General features: G+C 33.0%; 1 protein-coding gene across 1 annotated transcript; it reads right to left on the bottom strand.

Annotated features, from left to right (window-relative positions):
* Positions 1-608: 608 nt before the first annotated feature.
* On the bottom strand, positions 609-17,873 carry nord (neuron derived neurotrophic factor nord). The gene is made up of 7 exons (XM_031991366.2): positions 17,464-17,873; positions 5,714-5,844; positions 4,365-4,674; positions 3,562-3,805; positions 2,686-2,919; positions 1,901-2,056; positions 609-1,016 (listed from the first exon to the last, which is right to left on the bottom strand). Exons 1-7 carry the CDS (start codon positions 17,739-17,741, stop codon positions 609-611), a joined length of 1,761 nt encoding a protein of 586 aa, XP_031847226.1. The 5' UTR covers positions 17,742-17,873.
* Between the last annotated feature and the right edge of the window lie 3,653 nt (positions 17,874-21,526).

The raw sequence follows: 21,526 nt of genomic DNA, 5'->3' as shown, positions 1-21,526 counted from the left end.
CTAAATTGTAAATATTCTAAGCGTAACTTTAAGCAGTAATTAAATACTGGATTCGAAGGCTTTACAGTGACGAATCGTTTGTAAGCTCTTAACACGTAAACTGGTTTGCAAAATTCGGCGGGTATATTGTGTTTTTATTAGACTGGTGCATATGAAATGTCGTTTTCCGAAATAAAACAGTGGATATAAAAACAGGGAAATAAGGAACATGTGACACAATTTCATATTTTAATTTCAAATAGTTTTGCATAGTCATTCCCATAAAGTTTCGTATTATCCTGCGATATAATTTGTTTCTACTTATTCATCTACGCTGGTCAACTTTTTCTTTACTTAACCGTAGAAATTGATTTACTTGTAAAAATGATTTCAGTTAAATATTTGGTTCTGTCATGAGTCTTTTCATTTCTATCAAAGCTGAAACTGCAATCTCATTATTCTCAATTTTTATTCGTAGGATACAAAGTATTAAAATGTTCGCTGCACATCTATTTGACAAATAACTCGTGGTTGAAGTTTTATTCAAGAAGATAACGTTTCACATGCGCCATCCCAATAAAAACAAAGAATTATGCAGAGCGTGTGGCTGACAAAGTGCCCGACACTGATCATTGGTTATTTTTATTTATTTCATGGGAACTGTTCGTGCGATGTATACAAGTACGTCGAGTGCGTACCCCTAGTAACGGATAGGACAACGATTGACCTTTCAGCTGCGCAGTGATTTGTAAGAGGTAAGCCTTGCCTGGCTGCATGCGCGTTAAGGTGAAGGGTAGTGCGCGGTCTTTTGGCGGGCTTAGCTTCTCTTCGCACACTTCGAATATATACTCGGAACGTCGTCGACGATGAAGACCACATTGGTCCGGAATCGTGGTTACACTGGCCAACGACGTTGAACTTCTTAATTCCCGCGCCAGAATGCAATACTTCGCTGCGCCCGCCGATTCCACCCCTACGGTTACCCCGTGACAGGTCCTCAGGGATCTATACTCTCGCGGTGCGCTTCTGGATGGTATCTAAATTAAAAGTTCATTGTTTCTCATGATTCTTTTAAGCATGCGAGATTTAGTATTAGCAAATTTATTAATATATTTATTATTAGTAAATTTATTATTAACCTCTTGACATAAGTTTTGTTTCATAACCGCAGTCGCCAGAATTAATTTGTCATTAATAATTTTCCAGGCATAAAGAAGAATTCTATGCTCATTTATATCTACGTTTACTTTGAAGCAAAATAATTGATATTAAAGAAATAACATTTGTTTAATTTCTAATTTTTTCTTTAGGTAATTTGAGTGTCTGGTTAGTTTTAAGTGGTTAGGTTTAATTTGTAACGAGACTATGTTCACGTGAGGAGAAATAAAATATATATATATATATATATATATATATATATATATATATATATTTATAATATTATATATATAATAATTTTTTTCTCAATATATATATATATTGAGAACGGTCTATAGTATATATATATATATATATATATATATATATATATGATGAAAATCAATGGGGCGTCTATTTGAATACAACGTTTGATTGGACGTACGTGTATAAAAATATTTTGATTGGTTCTTTTTTAAAACTTTAATGTTTAATTTATATCTTTAGCAGTCTTTTAGTATGAGATTGTAGGCATATAAATTAAACTCTTGCATAGGAAATATTTTTAATGATTCAGTATTTCTGGTATTATTGCGTTGCTCAGTTGTGTTACGTAAAAATGCATTAAACAGATGCAAACTGTCCGTCTATATAATTAACATGCACTTTGATCTGAACAATCATAATTATTTTTATTCCTCCCATTACACATAGAAATGTTTACATGGAAATTGTTTTTACGCTCTTAATGCAAATTTCATTTGATTAGTCACTGAACACATACCTGTGGGAATATCGTCGATGATTCTTGGGTAGCTAATACCTTAATGGCAAACACTCGTGCTAACTCCTGCGGTGTAGCGGATATCCGCAATGTGTATGCTTTTCCTGAAGTTAAGGGTGGCACCCTTAATGATGCATATCCTACTACTTCTTTTTCCTACAAATGCAAATTATTCATAGTCATGTTCCACATAAGAAACTTTTCATTTCACAAGACACTATACCCGAGTAGAAAAAATATTTCTCTAAATTGTTTTTATACTATTTCAGAAAGGTGAACAAATATTTACTGGTAGTTACTGCTGTGAACTCAAATGGAGCTATTGAAATAAAGTAGGTGTTTTTAAACTAACGGTGTTACATTTCATAAACACTTCCTGTTGTTTTCAATTTTTAACGAATAAAATCTTTATTAATAATGTTTTGAATGATTTTGCATTGCAAAAAGTGTTGAGTTAATCAAACAGAATTTGGATGTTCAGTTGCAATGTAAGTTAATTCTTCTCATCACGTAAAAATTATACATGACTGTTTATATTTGGAGATGTAACACAAAATAACTTCAAATTACTTTAGATAATTTTTAATTATAAAAGAAAAGTAATTAGATCTTATATTTTTCATACTTGAAGAAATTCACATTTATGATTTACAAGTACTAATTTTTTCTCTGATAGTTTCTGTGTTTTTGTATTTGTAATTCGGAAACTATTTATCGTATGTAGAGATCAATGTGATGGATCGAACTCGAGCATGCATGTAGCCATGGGTTATGAATTTCATTACCCTTAAAATTCCTGGCGCAGTTAATTTCGCTTTGACAATGCCACCGCCGCACGCTAAAATATGGAAGGTACTCGATGTATTTTCCGGTGGACGATATCTGAAGTTGACAAATCCATCGGTCTTGCGTAAACTGGCCGTGGTATAACCCCCAGTGCGTAAAATTAACTCTGGAGTTTTACGAAATCGTATGGTATCAGTGGCTACCCGATTTGAAACGTTATTCCGTGTATTTACCTGAAACAATGTAAACGCACGTTGAAATTTTGAGAAACAATTGACACGAAGTCTAAAATATATCTGAAATAATTATTATATTTTATTAAATCAGTTCAACCACTTTGCAATAGATAGTAAAAGGCAACAATATTTGTACAATAGAAAGCTTCATTATTTTAATTAATTATCAAATCGCAGATACGTACGTAGATATCCATTTTCTTAGACAATTTCAAGAGAGCCAGAATAAAAAAATGTATTTCAACGAATAAAAAGTTAATTAAGTTACTAGCAAAGTAAATAATACTTTAACCACATTTAATAAATTCTGTTCACTTCGTGTATCATAATTATACGAAAGATAATAATTAATAAAAAGAAGACAAATTATTCAATCACCTATATGTCATTAATGATAGTAAATATACAAAAAGACAAGAGTACAAACTAATATTATATGCTAGAATGCAATTAAGCAATGCAGAAAACACAGTTATTTTAATGTAAACATTTTCACTGTACAAACATCGATGTCCCTCACTGAAAATATCGGAATCCAGAAGTCCAAAAGGGAATCGACGACGGTTGTTGGCGCGAGTTATTTTCGAATTCCCACGAGAGAGTTGATCGAGTAGACCTTCCCAAATTTCGATTACTAACCACGTATAACGTGAAATTGTACGTAGTATCGTACTTCATCCTGTGCAGCGTCAATTTCGTTTGACGCACGCAGTGAAGTCCTTCCGGAACACCGCGGTGTTGTTGTTCCTTGGAGGAAGAACTGCCCTTCGTCGGATGTGCGTGAACATGGAGAATGTTCTGCGCCGCGCAAAGAGTTAACGGGTGAGGTTGAGAACCCGATGTCACCGCTAAACAGTAGCGTGACAGGTGAGGGTCGATATTGCTGAAAAAACAATAACGGTACTGTGTGATTTTAGGACTTATCAAAGGTAAACCATTAATCTATCGACATCTCAGCTAGTTAACACGCTGATTACCACGAGAAGTTTAGCGTTTTCTATAATAATATTTATTTTTTCATAACAAAGACACATGATATTAGAAATAATTATTAACGATTTGGTATCATAGTACTCGTGTTACATTATTATTTAGTTACCTTACCAAATATTTTTATTCGACATCAATTTTCTTATTACAATTATTTTCGAGTAATTTGGCAACTTCAATCATCAGTGACCACTGGGGTAGAAAACGTGTTAACAGTGCGAAAGGGTTGTAGTATTAGATTATCCTAAATAAATTGTAATATTCAAGTCTTTTATCTCACTATCTAGTGCACATTTTGCCGTAAATTTTTGTGTGCTGATGAATGGAAATCCGAAAACCATTCTTCTTCGTCATATTTACTTTATATATTATATATATTTTTATATATTACATATAACAAATATGTAGTATTATAATATATTAACATGAAGCATAACATTGACGGTTAATACCTTTTGTTCCAAGAGATGGTGAGTCGACGTTTACTTCTCCGCTGTTGAAATCTCAATGAACGGTGGCGACTTTCTCTTTCGTTCATGTACCACTCGGGAATATGATCCAAACCGCTGGACGTCGCGTACAGAAGCACCGTGCTCGGTATTAATTTTTGCAAATTGGCGTCGGGAGGGTCCACGGATTTAATTTCGAACCAATAAAGTCCGGCACGTGTCTTCGGTATCGTAAAATTTTGATCCTCCGCGCCCTGGTACGTAAAAAGAGGGGAGCCTGGCTTCAGAGTCTTCACCGGCCATCGTGTTTGCGCTGTCGCAGCGATCATAATACTTTATTCGCTAAAAAGATCTTTAGCCGAGCTTAGTAGCTTTGATGTTTTCATCCTCACAATTCGCCGATCGAGAGCACGCACGAAACTATTTTTACTTGGATACCGGTGTCATAAAAATTCTGGAAAAATCGTTGTTACCTATTTTTTTCCAACCTACATGTGTAGATACGTAGTTGTTTGACGTTGTCCAACATCTTCTGATCACGCTGTTACTTATTAATAATTATTAAACGTCCAATAATTATTTTAAAGGTCTTATTGTCTTTCTTCGACATGAAGGTTTTATACAATATGTTTAAATAGTAAGTAGAGAGACGACATAAAAGAAAAAATATTTCTTACAAATAACATAAAAAGTATATAAAAAGATAATTATAAAAAATGACATACAAATTTATATAAATGTTTAAAACTGATCCTATGTGGAACTTATTAAAATAGAAATTAAAAATGTTCTTTCTTTATGAAGTGAAACATTTCCAGAATTTTTGTGAATTACCATACAGATAGAAATTTTGATATAAGGGATCTTATTATACGGAGTATCTATCGAGTGTTCGGCAACAGGTGGGAGAAAATTTAAAGGGTAACTCTCTACGACAATATAAGAGGGGAATGTAGAATAAAATAATGGTTGTTTTGTCTCGTACGATATGTCAGTTTCAGCGCTCTTACTAATCTGCCTTGTAAATTTTACTATTGGGGCGTCGTTAATGTACAATTTAGGATATAAATGTAGATTACATAAATGTAATGTCAGCGAAATGTTAAATCGTTAATAAGTATTAAATCTGTTACATTCTTCTTGAAACACTTTCCATATCGTTAAAATTGAAGGAGTTTTGCTATCTGTTTTTAAGTAGAATACGTTGTATAATTGACAAAATAAAATAGAGGCATCACAGTAAAGTTACTTATGTATTTCTAAAACCAACATTATTTTCCTAGTAACACAATATTTCCTAGTGAATGTATTAAAACATCTGAAATGAAAAAATATCGATAGATTGTTCTTACATTTTGCTCCCTCGGACTCTTCGGTGTTTTCAGGTGGTTCGACGTAACTAACCGTCCATGATATTGGTCCGCTACAAGGGCTAACGAGCAACGTTAGGGGTGGACCTTCGCGTGGACTCAGGTAATAGAACCTGCAATAATTTTATCTGCATCCAGTATGATATTGGTGCTCGATAAGTATTAAGTGTAACCAGACACGACACGCAACATAATGTAATGCCCTATACAGTGAGCTCTTTTTAATTGGCACATAAACAAATATGCTGAAAATTATTTCTTTTAGGTATGCATTCATTGATTATAAAACAATATTATATTACATCTTTATTGAAAGATTTATAAATCTTCCATAGAATTTGTAATGTAAATATTTCTATGCATATCTTAAACTTTGTACATACTGTGTATGTTGTATAAATGAATTTGTTGTATAACTCATTAATTTATAATAAGAATGAATTATGAATGAATGAATAATAAATAAAGAATAAAATTAAGACAATAGTTATCGAACGAGTTAAGAATGCTTTAGGTTTATATTCAGTAGTATACACCTTCAGGCATTTAACGTAGCACATCTCTTTTCAAAGAAAAATATCCATACATAAATAACATTTCATTTTTCATACTTGTGTTACTTGCTATATATAAACTACATATTTTGCACAGTAATGAGTAAAAAATTAGTTTTAGATTTAAACAAGTTTATGCATTTATTACCACTGTTTCGAATTCAATATAATAACCAAAGCTTTAATCAAATTTAAAATAATATTCATGTTATTTCAAATTTGCCAGACCTGTTGATAGAGTACTTAAAGGAATGTCTACTCTATCTCTATCTCTTTCATCCCTACTTCCGTAAATTACTCCATGAGTGTTAAATTTAACAACAGTGCTATTATAACGCCTAGAATCTCGTTCATTCACGCCACCACCACGCTATGATTTCCTTCACAACTGTGCCTGACACACCTACTTCATTGTTAATAACTCATTAGAAAAAGGAAAGAATTTGATCCTTATTCTAGGTCTACATTTACTCTAACGGTTAATATATTACCTACCGCTTCTGATCAAGGCAACCACTCACTAACTAAATACCAATACGGTTTTCGTCATCACGTAGGAATGTGTTTTCTCTTGCAAAGCTTTGTAACTTTCAAATCAAAACATAAGAGAATCTCGTAATGTTTTCATTTCTTTTGTTTTAAATCAGCGTAATTTTAATAGGCTGCCGATCGTTAAGCATTCAAAACGGAGAAGCCGATTGACCAGTCAACTATGGAATGTACTTTGAAAGATCTCTCGTTGTGCGCGCAATGAAATCAAATAACAAAGTATACATTCCTCAAACGCAGAGCAAAGGCATCTATAATATATTCTAACGAAAAGCTAAAGCAAAACGAAGAAGAATTACACATTTATTTGAAAACCTAAATAATTCATCGTTCAAAAAGTTAGTACCACTTTGCGTTTTAAGATGGCGTGTATACCCGTCGAACGCAGTTAACCGATTAATAGGCTCGCGGTAGATAAAGTGTGAACTATCACTAATGCAAAAGTAATATTCAATTTCTATAGAAAGGTAAACAACATTGGTCGAAAATTCAAAATTTCCACCGCCAGCCTGATACGATATAGTACAAGGGGTTAATCGTATCATAACAGCATAATCCTCAGGATCTCCGATTCATATACAAGCGCACGTGCGTGTGCGGAGTCCCAGACACACGGTCGCAGACTGCCGTTTATATTTAGTCATAATGTGTGATCGTATCCGTGCAAAAGTCCCTCTTTAAAGATCGCACCAGTTAAGTTTACTCGTCTCGGCATAGCTGTCGTGGTTACACTTTCTCTGTCTCTTTCTCTACCTTCCTCCCTCCCAACCCCACCCTCACTGTTCCGCCGTTCCACGTCCTCGCTCTCTCCCATCCCTTAAGACGTCGTCGCCGCGGACTTCTCCCCGTCCCGTTAGCATCGTTCGGGAGAACGTCGAGACGTCGCACGTGCCTTTCGTTCATGGGCTGGCACTGAAACGGCTATTGTAAAATTAGCGTCTACACACAATGCCGGCGTCGCGGCGTCTGGGGTCGCGCAGCCACGACCCCCGTCGTCTAATTTTGGCGGACGGCTTGTCCCACGACAAACCCCGAATTGATTTTGTCATTCGGCCCGGCTAGGCCATCTCACGACTTTCCTGGAAATCCGTGCCCGATAGTACGGCCCGCGATGCGTGGCGTCGCGACGGCCTCCTCGCGTCCGCTTACCCTAGACCCTGCCACGCCGACCCCGGTACAGTCTGTCTAGTAAGATCACGCGTCGACCCGACATTTTCACCTGGACCGCGACATCGGGATGATCGCCGGAATGTTTCATTTGATATTAGTTTAATTGAATATTTAAAATTCGGAAAAAGTTTTGATATTTTTTCTTTCACTTTGATTTAATTTATTGTTTAAAATACGTACAGGATATCGGAATTTTTCATTAGATGTTAATGTAATTTATTGCGTGAAATTCGGAAAAAATCTCGGAATGATTCATTTGATTTTAATTTGATTTGACAATGAAAATTTATGTGAGCTGTATGCTTTGGAATACAAGGATGGCATAAGTACGAATTAATACAATAAAATAAGTGTAATAATGATAATAACAGCAATCATAATAATAATATTGTGGTAGCGATTTTCTTCTTAGATTATACGTTCTTATCAATGTGTTGGTTGGTTTCTGATGTTTATAATTGCCTAATGTATGTATATTTTAGTTATTTTTTTCAATGTTTCGTGTTGGAATTCTCGAAGACATCAAATTATTTATTTAAAATAATAGTAATTCATTAATTCTATAGAAAAATTATACTTTCTGTTACTTCCTTTGTTTTTTGTATCGTACAATTATTTGTATTTGCATTGTACAAACATTAGAGAAAACTGATTCTGCCTGAATTTTATTAAAATAAAATTTTGGTTATGTAAATAAAGAATCTTCTAATCCGAGTTCTGGAGCACTAATAATAGGAAAAGTAATTACCGATCGTTAAGGCGCTTGAAATGTCCTGCTTATGATAACTGGAGCACTGACATAATATGTACTAAGTGCTTACGCGGCGTTAATGATACCAAGCTCTTTAAAGTTTCGTACCTTTGAATAATTTTGCAAATTATGTAAAATCCTCTTGAAAGTACATTCTTAACAGTATGGAAATTGAAAGAATGTAAAAAGACGATTTTTTGAATCGTTATTCCAGAAGACTTTTCATCGTTTTATACTTTAAACTATTGTTTCTTGAAGCCGAAGTTTTATACGGGATATTCGTATTAGAAAAATAAAGTTGACTTTTATTTCTTTCAACAGCATATTACTATACATAAGCTTTATTATATATTTTTAGGAAATGTATTGTGATCGTATCAACATCAGAACTTGATTCTTTCATTCAACGCATTTTTCTACATATATTACATGTTGTCTTTATTATTCATAAATAACCAATTTGAAAGTTCAATTACTTGTGGTAAATCACTCTGATGTAGTCCTTATAGGTAGTCCATACTGACGAAAATATAATTAACATTCAGAAATGCATTTTGATTTATAAAAGATGTATTATGTGTGCCATATAAGCTTATCAATAAAAAGTACTATGTAATAAATTCAAAGGTATGAAATATTCGAAATATTTCTGTCAGGCTATCATATCGCATACAATTGAATTTATCATGACAAACGTATCTATGCAATATAAAAAATTTAGTTACAGGTCACCTTTATTCCTCTAAAAATATTTCAAACATAGCAAATTTAAATTTAAAAATCGTAACGCTTTCGAATACGATGTCATGAGAACATTAATGCGTACTTTTACTTATTTTTATATCTTAATTACCGATGTAAATACAAGAGTCGCGAGTGTCAAAGTACAATAAAAGGTTCTACCAATTTAAAATGATATGAAATCTTCAAACAAGTGTTGGTAAACCTACCATTAAGATGAGATCAGAATTTGCAGAGAAACATGCATGCTAATGAAAAAGGATAAAAGAATAATTTTTTACTAACAAGAAACGTTTCAATTTCGATGAACCTGATAACCTGAACTGTTATTTTTAAGTTGTACTGAAATGTGAAGTCATACTCCAGAAGCGAAAACCGAGTTGGAGTTGATGTTACAGTGTGGACGGCAAAAAGTTTATTTTTCTTTAGTAATGGAGCTGTGCATTTAGTAAAAATGGAAAAAGATCATCTTGAGTGCAAAAAAGTAGACATTAACTGTAGCCAGCAGAATTTTGAGACTTAAATATTATTTTTGGGAATATTAGCACTGAAAGTATATTTCAAAGGAAAAAATGACAAATATATCTCAAAGACAAATGAAGGTGCTTAAAACAAAGAACTGTTACAAAAATACATTTCTCTACAAAAAATCACGTTAGAAGTTTTAAGATATCATACACTGTTAACAAACAATAAAATTAACATTCTATTCATTAGTTCTCATACAGTAAACAGTTATTTTTTTAATTATTTAAATTATTCGCGACAATACTTGTCAAAAATCGTCTTCCAAAGTAAGCACCATCTCAGACTTAAAAAGAACGAATTTTTTAATAATATAAATATACATACTTTTATGTAATATCTTATCGTATTGTTGTCGAGCATAGTATACTTATTTTCAGGAAGCAATGTAATAAATAATATGATTAAGGTACAAAAATTTACTGTTCACAACACTATTGCCATACGAATTATAGTGTTAGATACAGATTGTGCAAGTGCTAAAAATTAGTGACTAAAATTAATTGGTTCAGGCTATTTGATTTTTTACAGAATTGTTATTATTAAATTAATATCTAGGTGAAAACTTTGCCATATGCTCGTACTAAACAGACTGTAACGGAGCAAGCACCATCAGTGGTCCAGCCGGCCGCGATTGAATGAATTTTCTGAGAACCGTGGCACTGTGCATTTTACAAACGTTAACTGGGAGCACTATATTGCAGATGTTTATGCATATATAGTTTTCTTTTTGGCTAAATTATAGAAATTGGAAACGAATGAAGATTTACCTACTACGCCAAGGTCGGTACAGAATGAAATATTACTTCAAATAGCAAGTAGCATTATAAATGAAACCAAATAGTAGTTATACTTTTAAGAACAATACTTTACTCAGAGGATATTTACATGAAAGTAATTTTAGCTCTATTCCTAAATGCATCGGTTCATTGATGCCGATCGTTGCATTGATTCTGCGTTCATGAAGGAATAACCTAATCAATGAAAATTTTTGAACAATGTTCTTTGTTACATATGAATAGGCGTACTTGAACTGAACATAAATTTTCTTTGTCAAATTTTATAGTCTCTTGTGTTGTAGATTTTTCTGCCAATAAATATTTTAAGGACATGTTTGAAATACAAGATTTAAATGTTTCATCTTACACCAAGTGATTAATTTGAAGAAATTAAATTTAAATAGCCATTGTGACTGTTTTATTTCTGTATCTACAGTGTGATTAAATTAGCTTGGATGAGAGTAAATTTTGTAATTATCTATATATTTGTTATTGACAGACTATATATATTGTCGCTAATTGACATTTATTTTCCTTTCAATTATTAATAATTTAATTATTATTAGAAATTTATTATTATTTGTTATTTATTACTTTATTATTTTCTTAATAAAAACCAAAATTTGAATTGTATTTTCTTTTGACGGGTTTTTCTGTATCGCGTGGTATAATTAGATTTCGTCTCCGACCTTTACTTTTTAAAATAAACTGAAAAATATGTAAAGAAATTGCTGTATGAAATATGTTTCCTTCGGTTTGAAAGCAGTTTAATCATTTTTATATATTTATAACGTTATAAATTAATGTATTATTTTATTAGAAGTGTCTATACAATTAGTACCAGCAAAAAAAGGTTATATCATTTTTATAGCGAATGCATAACATATTTAAGAATTTTGAAATACATTTAAAAAGTTAATATTTATTTGTAATTTACAAGAATATCAGTAATGCAAGAACTTCATTAGCTCAATTTAAGGACAAAGCATTATGAATTTGTTATATTAAAAAGTTTATGAAAAATATAAATTCTTAATACTTATATATAATATACGTACATATAATAAATAAAATTATAATTCGTGTAGATACTAAAAAAGTATAACAATAAAAGAAACTGTATACCAACACATTCACATTTATCATATAATAATAATAATGTACAATTCCTTTCGTATTATCGTATATTATAATATAATAATTATTAGATTAACAAAGATTATTAATGTTATTAACACGATTGAAAGTGGTTCAACTTTCCATATATTTAGTCAATCTTGACGAAACACAATATAATTAAAAAATATATAGTGCACATAGAAATCAGAAAGTTAATTATAGATATACAAACTTTAAGTTTTGGTGTATTCATTTTTGCAGCAAATGTGTAATTCGACTCTTGAGTCAAATACATGTATGAGTTTCGTGGAAACCATCTGATAGTAAAACTTTATGACGCGTAGCGTCGCGACGCATCGGACCATTAAGTGTCGTGGATCCATTGCAAAAAAGGAGAGTTTGACGGCACTATCGGTGCAACTAACTTACCGTTTGAAAAATCTTTATACACCATCTTCATTTAATTTCTGATAGACAAGTAAAAAATGCACATTCAACGTTAACAATATTAACATTTCTTTTTACTTATACCATATTTATGTCTAATTATAAAGGGATATTCGTATCTTTTAAGATATAAATAAGTAACGACATTTAGAATCAAGTGTTGAATATTAATATTAATGTGCTATATAAACTCGTTAAGTACTTTTAGGTAATGCATATAATAGACGTTTTTATCCTTGTTAATGTAATTAACTCGTGCAGTTATAGTTTTTCTGGCAAAAAGTATTTACTCGTGTGAATAAGCTAATAAATAAGAGTTATGAAGAAGGATTCGAATTCTAAGAAATATGGAATTATATATTTAAGAATGTCAAAGTACAAGATTTGTACCAATATGAAGTCCTTTGTGTATTAATCAAATTTGAGATCAACTATTTTCGAACTTTTTGTGCAGATAGAAATGAATCTATAAAATATGCGACAATATGCGTCAATAAAATATGGAATTATTTGTCAAACAAAACGTGAGAAAGGAGTATCTAATGTAAATTACATTACTACTTTGATAAAGAAACATGAAATATATATGAAATTCTAGTTTATATTTATTATCTAGTGAATATTTTTATTTTTTAAACAATTATTGGTTCCCTTTCCTTCGTTTATACATAAAGGAATACCTATTTTCTATTTTTATAGCGTAAGGAATGAACTTATGATCAGTTTAATGTGTCATTTTAATATGCCCGGTCATGTCATTTCCGTCTGGGGTAGTATTTTTCGCAAGTGGAGTGAGTCAAATTGCATTTGTAAAATCTGCGCCGTGGTTGATGAAACCGTGTACGGGGTGCGTGACGTTCCCGTATAAACGTTCGAGGCTGCATGGACTCTGGTGCACGTGCATGGTAAACAAGCTGTGTGGCGCAAACGAAATTCACACGAATTGTTACTATAGTTCGGTGAAATGTGAATGCACCTTTCTTACGATTCGTTTAATTTTAGATCAAACTAACGATAAGTGTGATCACGCCCGGAGAAATTCTACTGTCGGAATAATTACCTGTTTTCCAGTAAAACGTGATGAATGTTCGAAATTCACAAATACATTTGTAATTGCCTCAATACAACAATAATTAATACAAATTTACATTCTTATAAATGAAAGGAGTGACGATAAATATATATATTTTTACTTGATGTATAAACGATTTCAATAGATTAAAGATAAATAATGTAATAGTGCATTGATTTATTAAGTGTTGGATATTTTTATATGAAATTAATGTGCACAACCTTTTCCTTAGTATTTATATTTGTATATTTGTATTTTAGTTATTAGACAATGTTTAGTTACCTATATTAATTTGATTAACATTTAAAATACGTTAAATTAAATGTATACTTATAATGGCACACCAATCATGTATGTAGGTTAAGGTTTTGTTAATTATTACTATATAATAAAATGCAATATAAAAACTTCGTGTCCGTAAAAAGAAAAAAATATTTCCGTAATTCAAAGTGTCATAGTTTATCTTCTTGCAATGAGAAATGCACTATTATTTATTTTCATCGAAATATTATTATATTTTTTAAAACTGGGATAATATCAACTCCTAATAATAAACTAGAATGTATAATTATATAATATATTGCTTAACCTTTTCTGTATAGATGAAATATTTTCAATCTTAAAATACCTGGTTCAATTAACTGGAGTCTAATAAATAGCTAACCGGAAAAGGAATGATTCTACATTAACAAATTATATCAGAGATAAGGAATGAACATATTTCATTTCTGAGAAAATAAAAATTCGACAATCTTGGAATATATCTACGAATATCCAAGTAACTCAAGTGAACGTGACTGGTTTAATAGCAAGTATTAATTCTACACGAAAAAAACAACTAAAAAGTATACAGCAACATTTTTTCATTTGAAATCTTGTTTCCGAGAAAATCCAGTTTGTGAATTTATTCAGCACACCTGCATTTGGTTCACTGCTAACAGAACATATGTTCAAACGTTTCTCAAAATTTTCCCGAAAATAAGCTTATGTATAAAAAACATTTAATTCTATTTTTTTACTTATTTTTCATTTATTTTCGTATATATCATAATCGCCTGCGATTAGTATAAGTAAACTGTGGATTTCTACGTGAATTCTTACTTGTGTTGATTATTTTACAGAAACTAGAATAAAAGAAAGACTAATTTTATTAATTAAAAGTACTTATGGCAAAAGAGACGTAGAAATGTTTTTAATATTTGTTGATTTAAATGTAGTCTAGTTGTGAATCAGTGAAATTGCTTCGATAAATATTTAAATTTGTTTTTCTTGATAACGAGGTCTCAACAAAAAAATTTAGTTGAGTACTTTCAACTTAGTTTTGTATGTTTAATCATCCTTGCTTGTATTACTAGATACTGGACAGTCTGTACACCTTCGTAATTTATAATAAGTATACATGTTAAAATTAAAAACATCAAATTTTTGTTAGTAGTTTTTGGATATTATAAACACGTAGTTAAATACAAACTAGTTAAAAGAACGAAACATATATTAGTATACATTAGTCTTTACTTCTTTTCCACCCTGAATGGATCGCCTCACTTTATGTACATATAGTTCAATTTATATTGTCGATTAAAAGTACGAAATACTACCATAAATTCAACGAAATTAAAAATTACTTATTATACAGTTAATAGTTGAAGGTTTCAATGATTGTTCTTAAAAAAAATTAATCTCGAATCGATGAAAAATTTGCCACGGGAGTTGATTTCACAGAGAATTTCCGAATGATCCTAAACTTTCGGCTGACAGTGTACATAGTGTTCCGGAATTATTCGCGTGAGTTGAATTCGGCATGAATCCAAGTAACAGTGGGTTGTTTCAGTAATAAAGTAGGTATCTAATAAAAAAATAAATTATGTTTTTCTCTAATCCCTATTATTCAAATTGTTTCTATGTAAAAACCTGAATTTTCATAAATAGCCTTAGCCCAGTGCAACAAGTGCAGACAGAATAAAGGATTGATTATTTAATAATTTCCTGTGTTATTTGATTTCTGTGTAATATATGATATCTTTAAGTATCTCTGTCCCTCATTATATCGTTTGATTGATATTCCATTAGTTTCTGTTTTGTGCATCCACTACGGCTCTAGAAATAAATTCTCGAGTGGAAGCACATTATATTTATCTAATAAAATCTGTGTGTAAGGGATATGCAAAAGTTTGTATGCTTAGTAACATCATGTAAGTTTTATAATATTTGTTGATTAAAATATCTTCATACTTCGTTACTTCTCTTGCATCCTTCGGCCAACAGATGGATACCGTATTGAAGAAAGTCTTCTGTAGCAGACAAAGTTCTTTTCGGAATGTATTCAGCATTTCGAAATCATAACTCGGTCATGCAGATCATTTTTTACGTTTGACATCGAAGGAGCAAGTTTTAACATGTCAAAATGCAGTGAGAAATGTGAGTTTCATTAATTTTTATTTCCAGATCGTAAGGTAAGTAATTACTTAACTGGAAAATCTTTATATGTGTCGCTGTTTATTTAAATTAACTAATATGAATATGAAAGACAAATATATCGCAATCTTCAACAAAATAACACTTGTGTACACATGTATTCTCGTGCATGTGCAAACCGTGAAAATGTTTGCTACTTTGTTAGAAATCGTTTGTTCCACAAATGTTGTTCAGATGTGAACATAGTTGCTACATTTTGTACATTTGTATCGTACATATTACGAATTTAAAGCATAAAGGATCGTTTAAAACTAGATTCAGCAAAATATACAAGTTAAATACTATATTTATTTTCTACGAAGCTTTTTAATGTTCCTAATAATTAAAAAAAACTTCTGCAAAATCCTAATTTCCGTTAATTGCTGAAATAAACGTTTATACAGGTATTCACAGTTTTACAATAATTGAAAACACGAAATGATTTAAAGTGTATGTGTTGAAATTAATTAAATCAAGGTCCCTTTTTCATATTGTTCCAATTAACAAGAGCTTCAAGAATTTAAGGGTTCGGAAAATGAGGATGCTTTCTTAGTGAGTTTATATGTAAAACATTTTGTAACACATGTAACGTAGGCTCATTATGTTCATTCTAAGATAAAATAAAATTAAACTAGGAAAGTTTACTAAATACCAAATTATAGTCAATTACAAAGTAATTATTATTATGTAAAATAGTTTTAATATATTATAAAAATTTCGTTTTCCGAGCCCCTTGATCATTGCTAATTACGAGATTCTCCTCGGCGACGCATAACGTGACGTTCTAGCAATTTGACTTTAAATAACAAATTACTCAGAATAGCTCTTTTCCTTCAAAACACACGTGGTATACGAAAAATAACTCTTAACAATAGCTTAAAAAAGTAACCTACAATTAATAATTGCAAATTTCTAAACAAATGCATTGAATCATCAACCCTTATTAACTTATGAATAGACATATTGTATCTTCTCTTAGTTAAAGCATGTGTAAAGTTCTTTCTTAATTCATAAGTCTCGCTCAATACTCTACACACATTTGAAACTTCATTTCAAATTACAATCATTCTTTCAAAATCTAACAATCATTATTATTTTATAATCAATAATCTAAAACTACAACAAATGTAATAAACAGATATAAAAGGAAACAAAATTCGTTACATTTCCACGCAGTGTAGCCTTTTGCACCATTAACACTAAGTTTACGGAGCGCGTCAATTTGACGCATATTGAATTTTATAAACATTCCATTGTCAATGTTCATCCAAGTTTCGATTGGGGCAATTATACGAATATGTACCCTAATAGTCTACTTTTAAATCCCTAATTTCCAAGATTCAAACGAATGAGCATCAATTTTCCTAGAAACAATAGAATAATTCGCGCAATGAACGTGCGTAAACCTAGTATTAAAGGTTCAATCCCTACGCAAAGAATTGTTATTCGAATTCAGATGACAAGCCAGTCAAACTATTAAACCGTCACGAAGTGCGAGGGCTCGAATCGAAACCGATCCCGAGGAGCGCGGTAGTAGGAGAAGCGTCCGAAGGGGAGAGGGTGATACTCACTGAGATACATTGCCGGGTCGAAGGGTGGCCGGTATCTGGTACTCGGGGTGGAGCACGCCGGTCCTGTTGAACTCCTCCACCCTTGTGGGACGCTCGGCGCCGAAAGGCCTAGGGCTGCCGATCGTCCTGTATCCCTGGTGCTGGGACAGCTGCTCTAGCTGGCGTAGCTGGGACTGTTGCTGCGAGAGCGGCTCGCAGAACGCGCAACCGGTGCCTTGACGCGCGAACACTGACACAGACACGAGGAGGAAACCTATTTGGCATACGTGACGGATCATCCCGACGGCTTGGTCGGTGTGCGATTTTTGCGGTCCGTGGGCCCGGTCGAGGATTTTCGAGCGTGCGCGTGTCTGCGTGTGTCGTTTTCAGGTGGCGGACGGCTGCGACGCCGCGACGTCTGTCGTCCAGTGGTGAACGAGTTCGACTGTGTGCCGAACGGTAGACGATGCCAGTCAGCGAACGAAGCTGCCGCTTGGGAAACCACGCTGAGACGAAACGAAATAACCCCTCTTCGCTTCCTACCGAGGCGACTTCGTGTTTGCCCCATCTTCTGGAAGGAACCCTCCCCCTCCACTCCCCCTGCTGCTGCCTCCTTTCCCCCTTACTCGCAACCCCGGGCTGTCTCTCTCTCGTTTTCTCTCTCTCTCTCTCTCTCTCTCTCTCTCTCTCTCTCTCTCTCTCTCTCTCGCTCTCTTACTGCCTCCGTCCCCCACGGGCCGATCAAACCATACACACTCGTTGTTATGTTTTTGTCGTGCATGTGCTAGTGCCCCGGCCACCACGTGTAGGTACACGCGGGTGACCATAATTCGAGGGAATCTTTGGTGGACCAATGGGTCCGCGGGGTTACGTATCATCAACGCGACGTTTTACACGGGTCTTAACCCTTGTGTCAATAACCGGGTGCCCACTGCCGCGGCATCACGTGTTTAAAAGACTTTCCCGTTTCCGGCGGAATAGCGTTCGGTTTCCGGACGGGTGGGTTCATTCATGCTCGACCGTGGCGTGAACTGGGTGTCGATGAGATTGGGACGTGGTTGGGATGACGGTGTTGAATTAAGTGCCAAATAATGGAGTTATTTATTTTCGTAAGGACAATTAGTGTTTATGATCATTTTGGTTCGGAATGTGTAGGGTGACGTATTGTATTGAGTAAGAATTGCATGTTATAGTTAAAATGTATTATTCTATGGTAAATGCTAATGGGATTTGGTTTGCAACGATATTTTAATAAATATTTTTGATAAAAGAATTATCAAATCAAGTATTGAAATTAATGTAATTCGTCTAAGCTTACATAGGGAACAAGTGTAAGAGAAGTGATTAAATTTGATTTTAAACAGTAAAAGAGTAGTTTCTGAAAGAATGGTTTTAATGTGTAAACGTCGAGAGTATAAATACATAAAATTATGGTATAAACAGGTTAAACGACCTTTGAAATGTTTTCCGGAAGGTTTTAATTATAAAATTGAAATTACTTTTATGGGAAAATATAGTGGCCAAAACTGCTTATGATACTGCATCAAGTTTTTCCAGTATACGACGTGCATTCAGGAATAATGACTAATATATTATTTGGTTTAGTATGTAAAACAAACTACTTAATTGCTTTAATGGCTTATAAAGCATTGCAATAAAATTTTCTTTATCTTTAATTTGTCAAAAGGAGATGAATGAAACTGGAAAGGAAAGACGGAGAAATAAAATTGTGAAAAATTGAGCAGTAAGACAAATTAAATTCCAAACAGAAGAAAATAAAAAAAATATGAACAAAAAATGGGCGGTATATAAGTATAATATTCGAAACGAACAACTACAATAAATACAATAATAAGAAATAGAATAATAAAATTATAATATTTAGAATAACAAAATTTCAACTATAATAATTGGAATAACAAGATTGCTTTATTAAAATTTGTTCATATATTAACTTATATTGATAGTCATCTCTTATGATTTCATTGACATATCTGATTATTATTTTTCATTGAAAGATAACAAGAAGTGACTGATGTATATTTAAAAATGGAAAGGTTTGATCCACCTATTGCAATATGCGTAAACAATCTCATGGTCGTAATTTTTTTGTAAAATAAAATAAAATTCAAATTCTATAGGAAACCGGTTCTCAGAATGTACTAGAGTGTCGTGTCGTTTTAATTACTGTTTGCAATTATCGGATATTTTAAATAATTTCGACAATATGAGAAGTAAAGGTCTAAGAGAAGTTCGAAATCTGAATACAATTGGGGGTAGTTGACGATACTTTAGTTTTTACTTTTAGTAAGCATATACGTATTAAATAGACGTCCATGGGAAATTACAATGACTAAGTTATTATTCCATTACTATATTATGATTTTATTCTATTTACCAACTTTACGAGAAATTAGACGCTGACTACAAATAAAAAGCAGTAGTTTTATAGTACTCTGTACTGTTATTACCATAAAACAACATGACATAAACCGAAAAATAATATTACAGTATCCAAACAGATAGATTTACACGGGTATATAATACAACCTGTACTCTCCGAAATTCAATTCCACACTCGTAACAGGTATAATCTTGATCCTCATACTTTCCAACTCCCTTCGTTTGAGTCATTCTTAAAACATCCATTGCCACTGCTTATTACCGCGAGACTGCCGGACGTAAACCGCGGATCAGCCCCGACACACCCGAGTCGCTATGAAACCGTCTGAAGCTAGTGTCCCTTATTTTCGTATACAAACACAAGAAAATCTCGCGAACGCGTTGGTCCCCCGACACTCTCAAAACTGGTTTGAAAACATATAGGAACAGAGCCCTAAAACTCCGTGGATTGTCCTTGATTTCCTCCCAGAAGATACGGTCCGCGCGGGAATAATCAGCATCGACACCGCTCTGCAACAGAGGCGTTAATCCACGGAGGGAACACGTCTCCGCGGGAGAAGGAAAACGAGAAGAGAAAGAGGAGCCGGAGGAAGGGGAGGAAGAAAAAGGAAAGGGGCAAATCGCGAGAGCTACCCAGACCAAGATAGCGCACCGCGGCGTAGATAAGGAGGAGCTAATTATTAACTCCCGACGAAAGAACGGCAGCGGCTATCGAACGTCGACCGCTGCATAAGGCAAAGGCAACGGCAAACGGATGGGGACGCTTGTCGAACGGGACCTTCCTGTTTCGCCAGGGCGCGCAATGCGACCAAACGTCCGTTTTCTAGGCAAAACTAAATAATTTAACACTAAACGCAGTGGCACTTTGCATATACATAGTTCTACCATAACTAGTCAAATAGCTGGTTGTAAAATAAAGGCAAACATGTTAGACGATTCATTTTTCTTAATGGACGCAAGAACAGAAGGGAGAAATTGAGAAACCGGTTGATCTAACAATATAGGAATTGAGATGAAATGAAATAAACGAAGAAAAACGTAGAATTTTCAATCAAATTTGAAAACCGGTCATTTGACCGGTCACGGCGTGTTTAATGTTAAAAAGTATACGCGATAATAAAATATTTCAGACAAGAGCTGTGAGGTGTAGAGCCAAGCATATGCTGGTTGTTTTTTTTACATTATAGAGATATTATGAAGTTCTTTAAACGACGAAATAAAAATTTTATGTATGAACTTATATTTTTGATTTTGTATTTTTGCGGATGATGTTGAGGTTTTTGCAGAGCACTGAATTATATTAGTTTTTAGTATGTAGTTACATACTGAGATATAAGCCTCATTTAGACTAAGCCTTATATATTTATATAAAGTGTAAACATTGAACGATCCCAGGTATATAACCGTTTAACGGACATAACTGCAACTTGTGTAGTCGAACACAAAAAAATTAAATACAAGACACTGTGGCAAATTATAGTAAAACAATTGAATAGGGTCTTAAAATATGACATCCACAGATTCTAAAACCACAAAAATCATAACATTATCGAAGGTCAACCGTTTTATAGGTCAATATTAACTAAAGGATACTTTACATTTTGATTCCAATGTTGTACAAACAAAGGAATGGAATTTATTTGCACAGAGTTACATGAAATCAGACCTACATACTTCTGAA

This window comes from Nomia melanderi, chromosome 6, assembly GCF_051020985.1.
Source record: "Nomia melanderi isolate GNS246 chromosome 6, iyNomMela1, whole genome shotgun sequence".
NCBI classification, from domain to species: Eukaryota; Metazoa; Arthropoda; class Insecta; order Hymenoptera; family Halictidae; genus Nomia; species Nomia melanderi.
Note: the sequence above shows the minus strand (reverse complement) of the source record. Positions and strands in the feature narration are given on the sequence as shown.

Excerpts from the sequence above, each read along its gene's own strand:
- nord (XM_031991366.2), bottom strand. The coding sequence starts at position 17,741 with ATGATCCGTCACGTATGCCAAATAGGTTTCCTCCTCGTGTCTGTGTCA. Across the intron at positions 4,675-5,713 it reads AGAGTCCGAGGGAGCAAAAT|CGCAAACACGATGGCCGGTG; the intron begins GTAAGAACAATC and ends TCGCTGCGACAG. Across the intron at positions 1,017-1,900 it reads CATCGACGATATTCCCACAG|ATACCATCCAGAAGCGCACC; the intron begins GTATGTGTTCAG and ends CTTTTAATTTAG.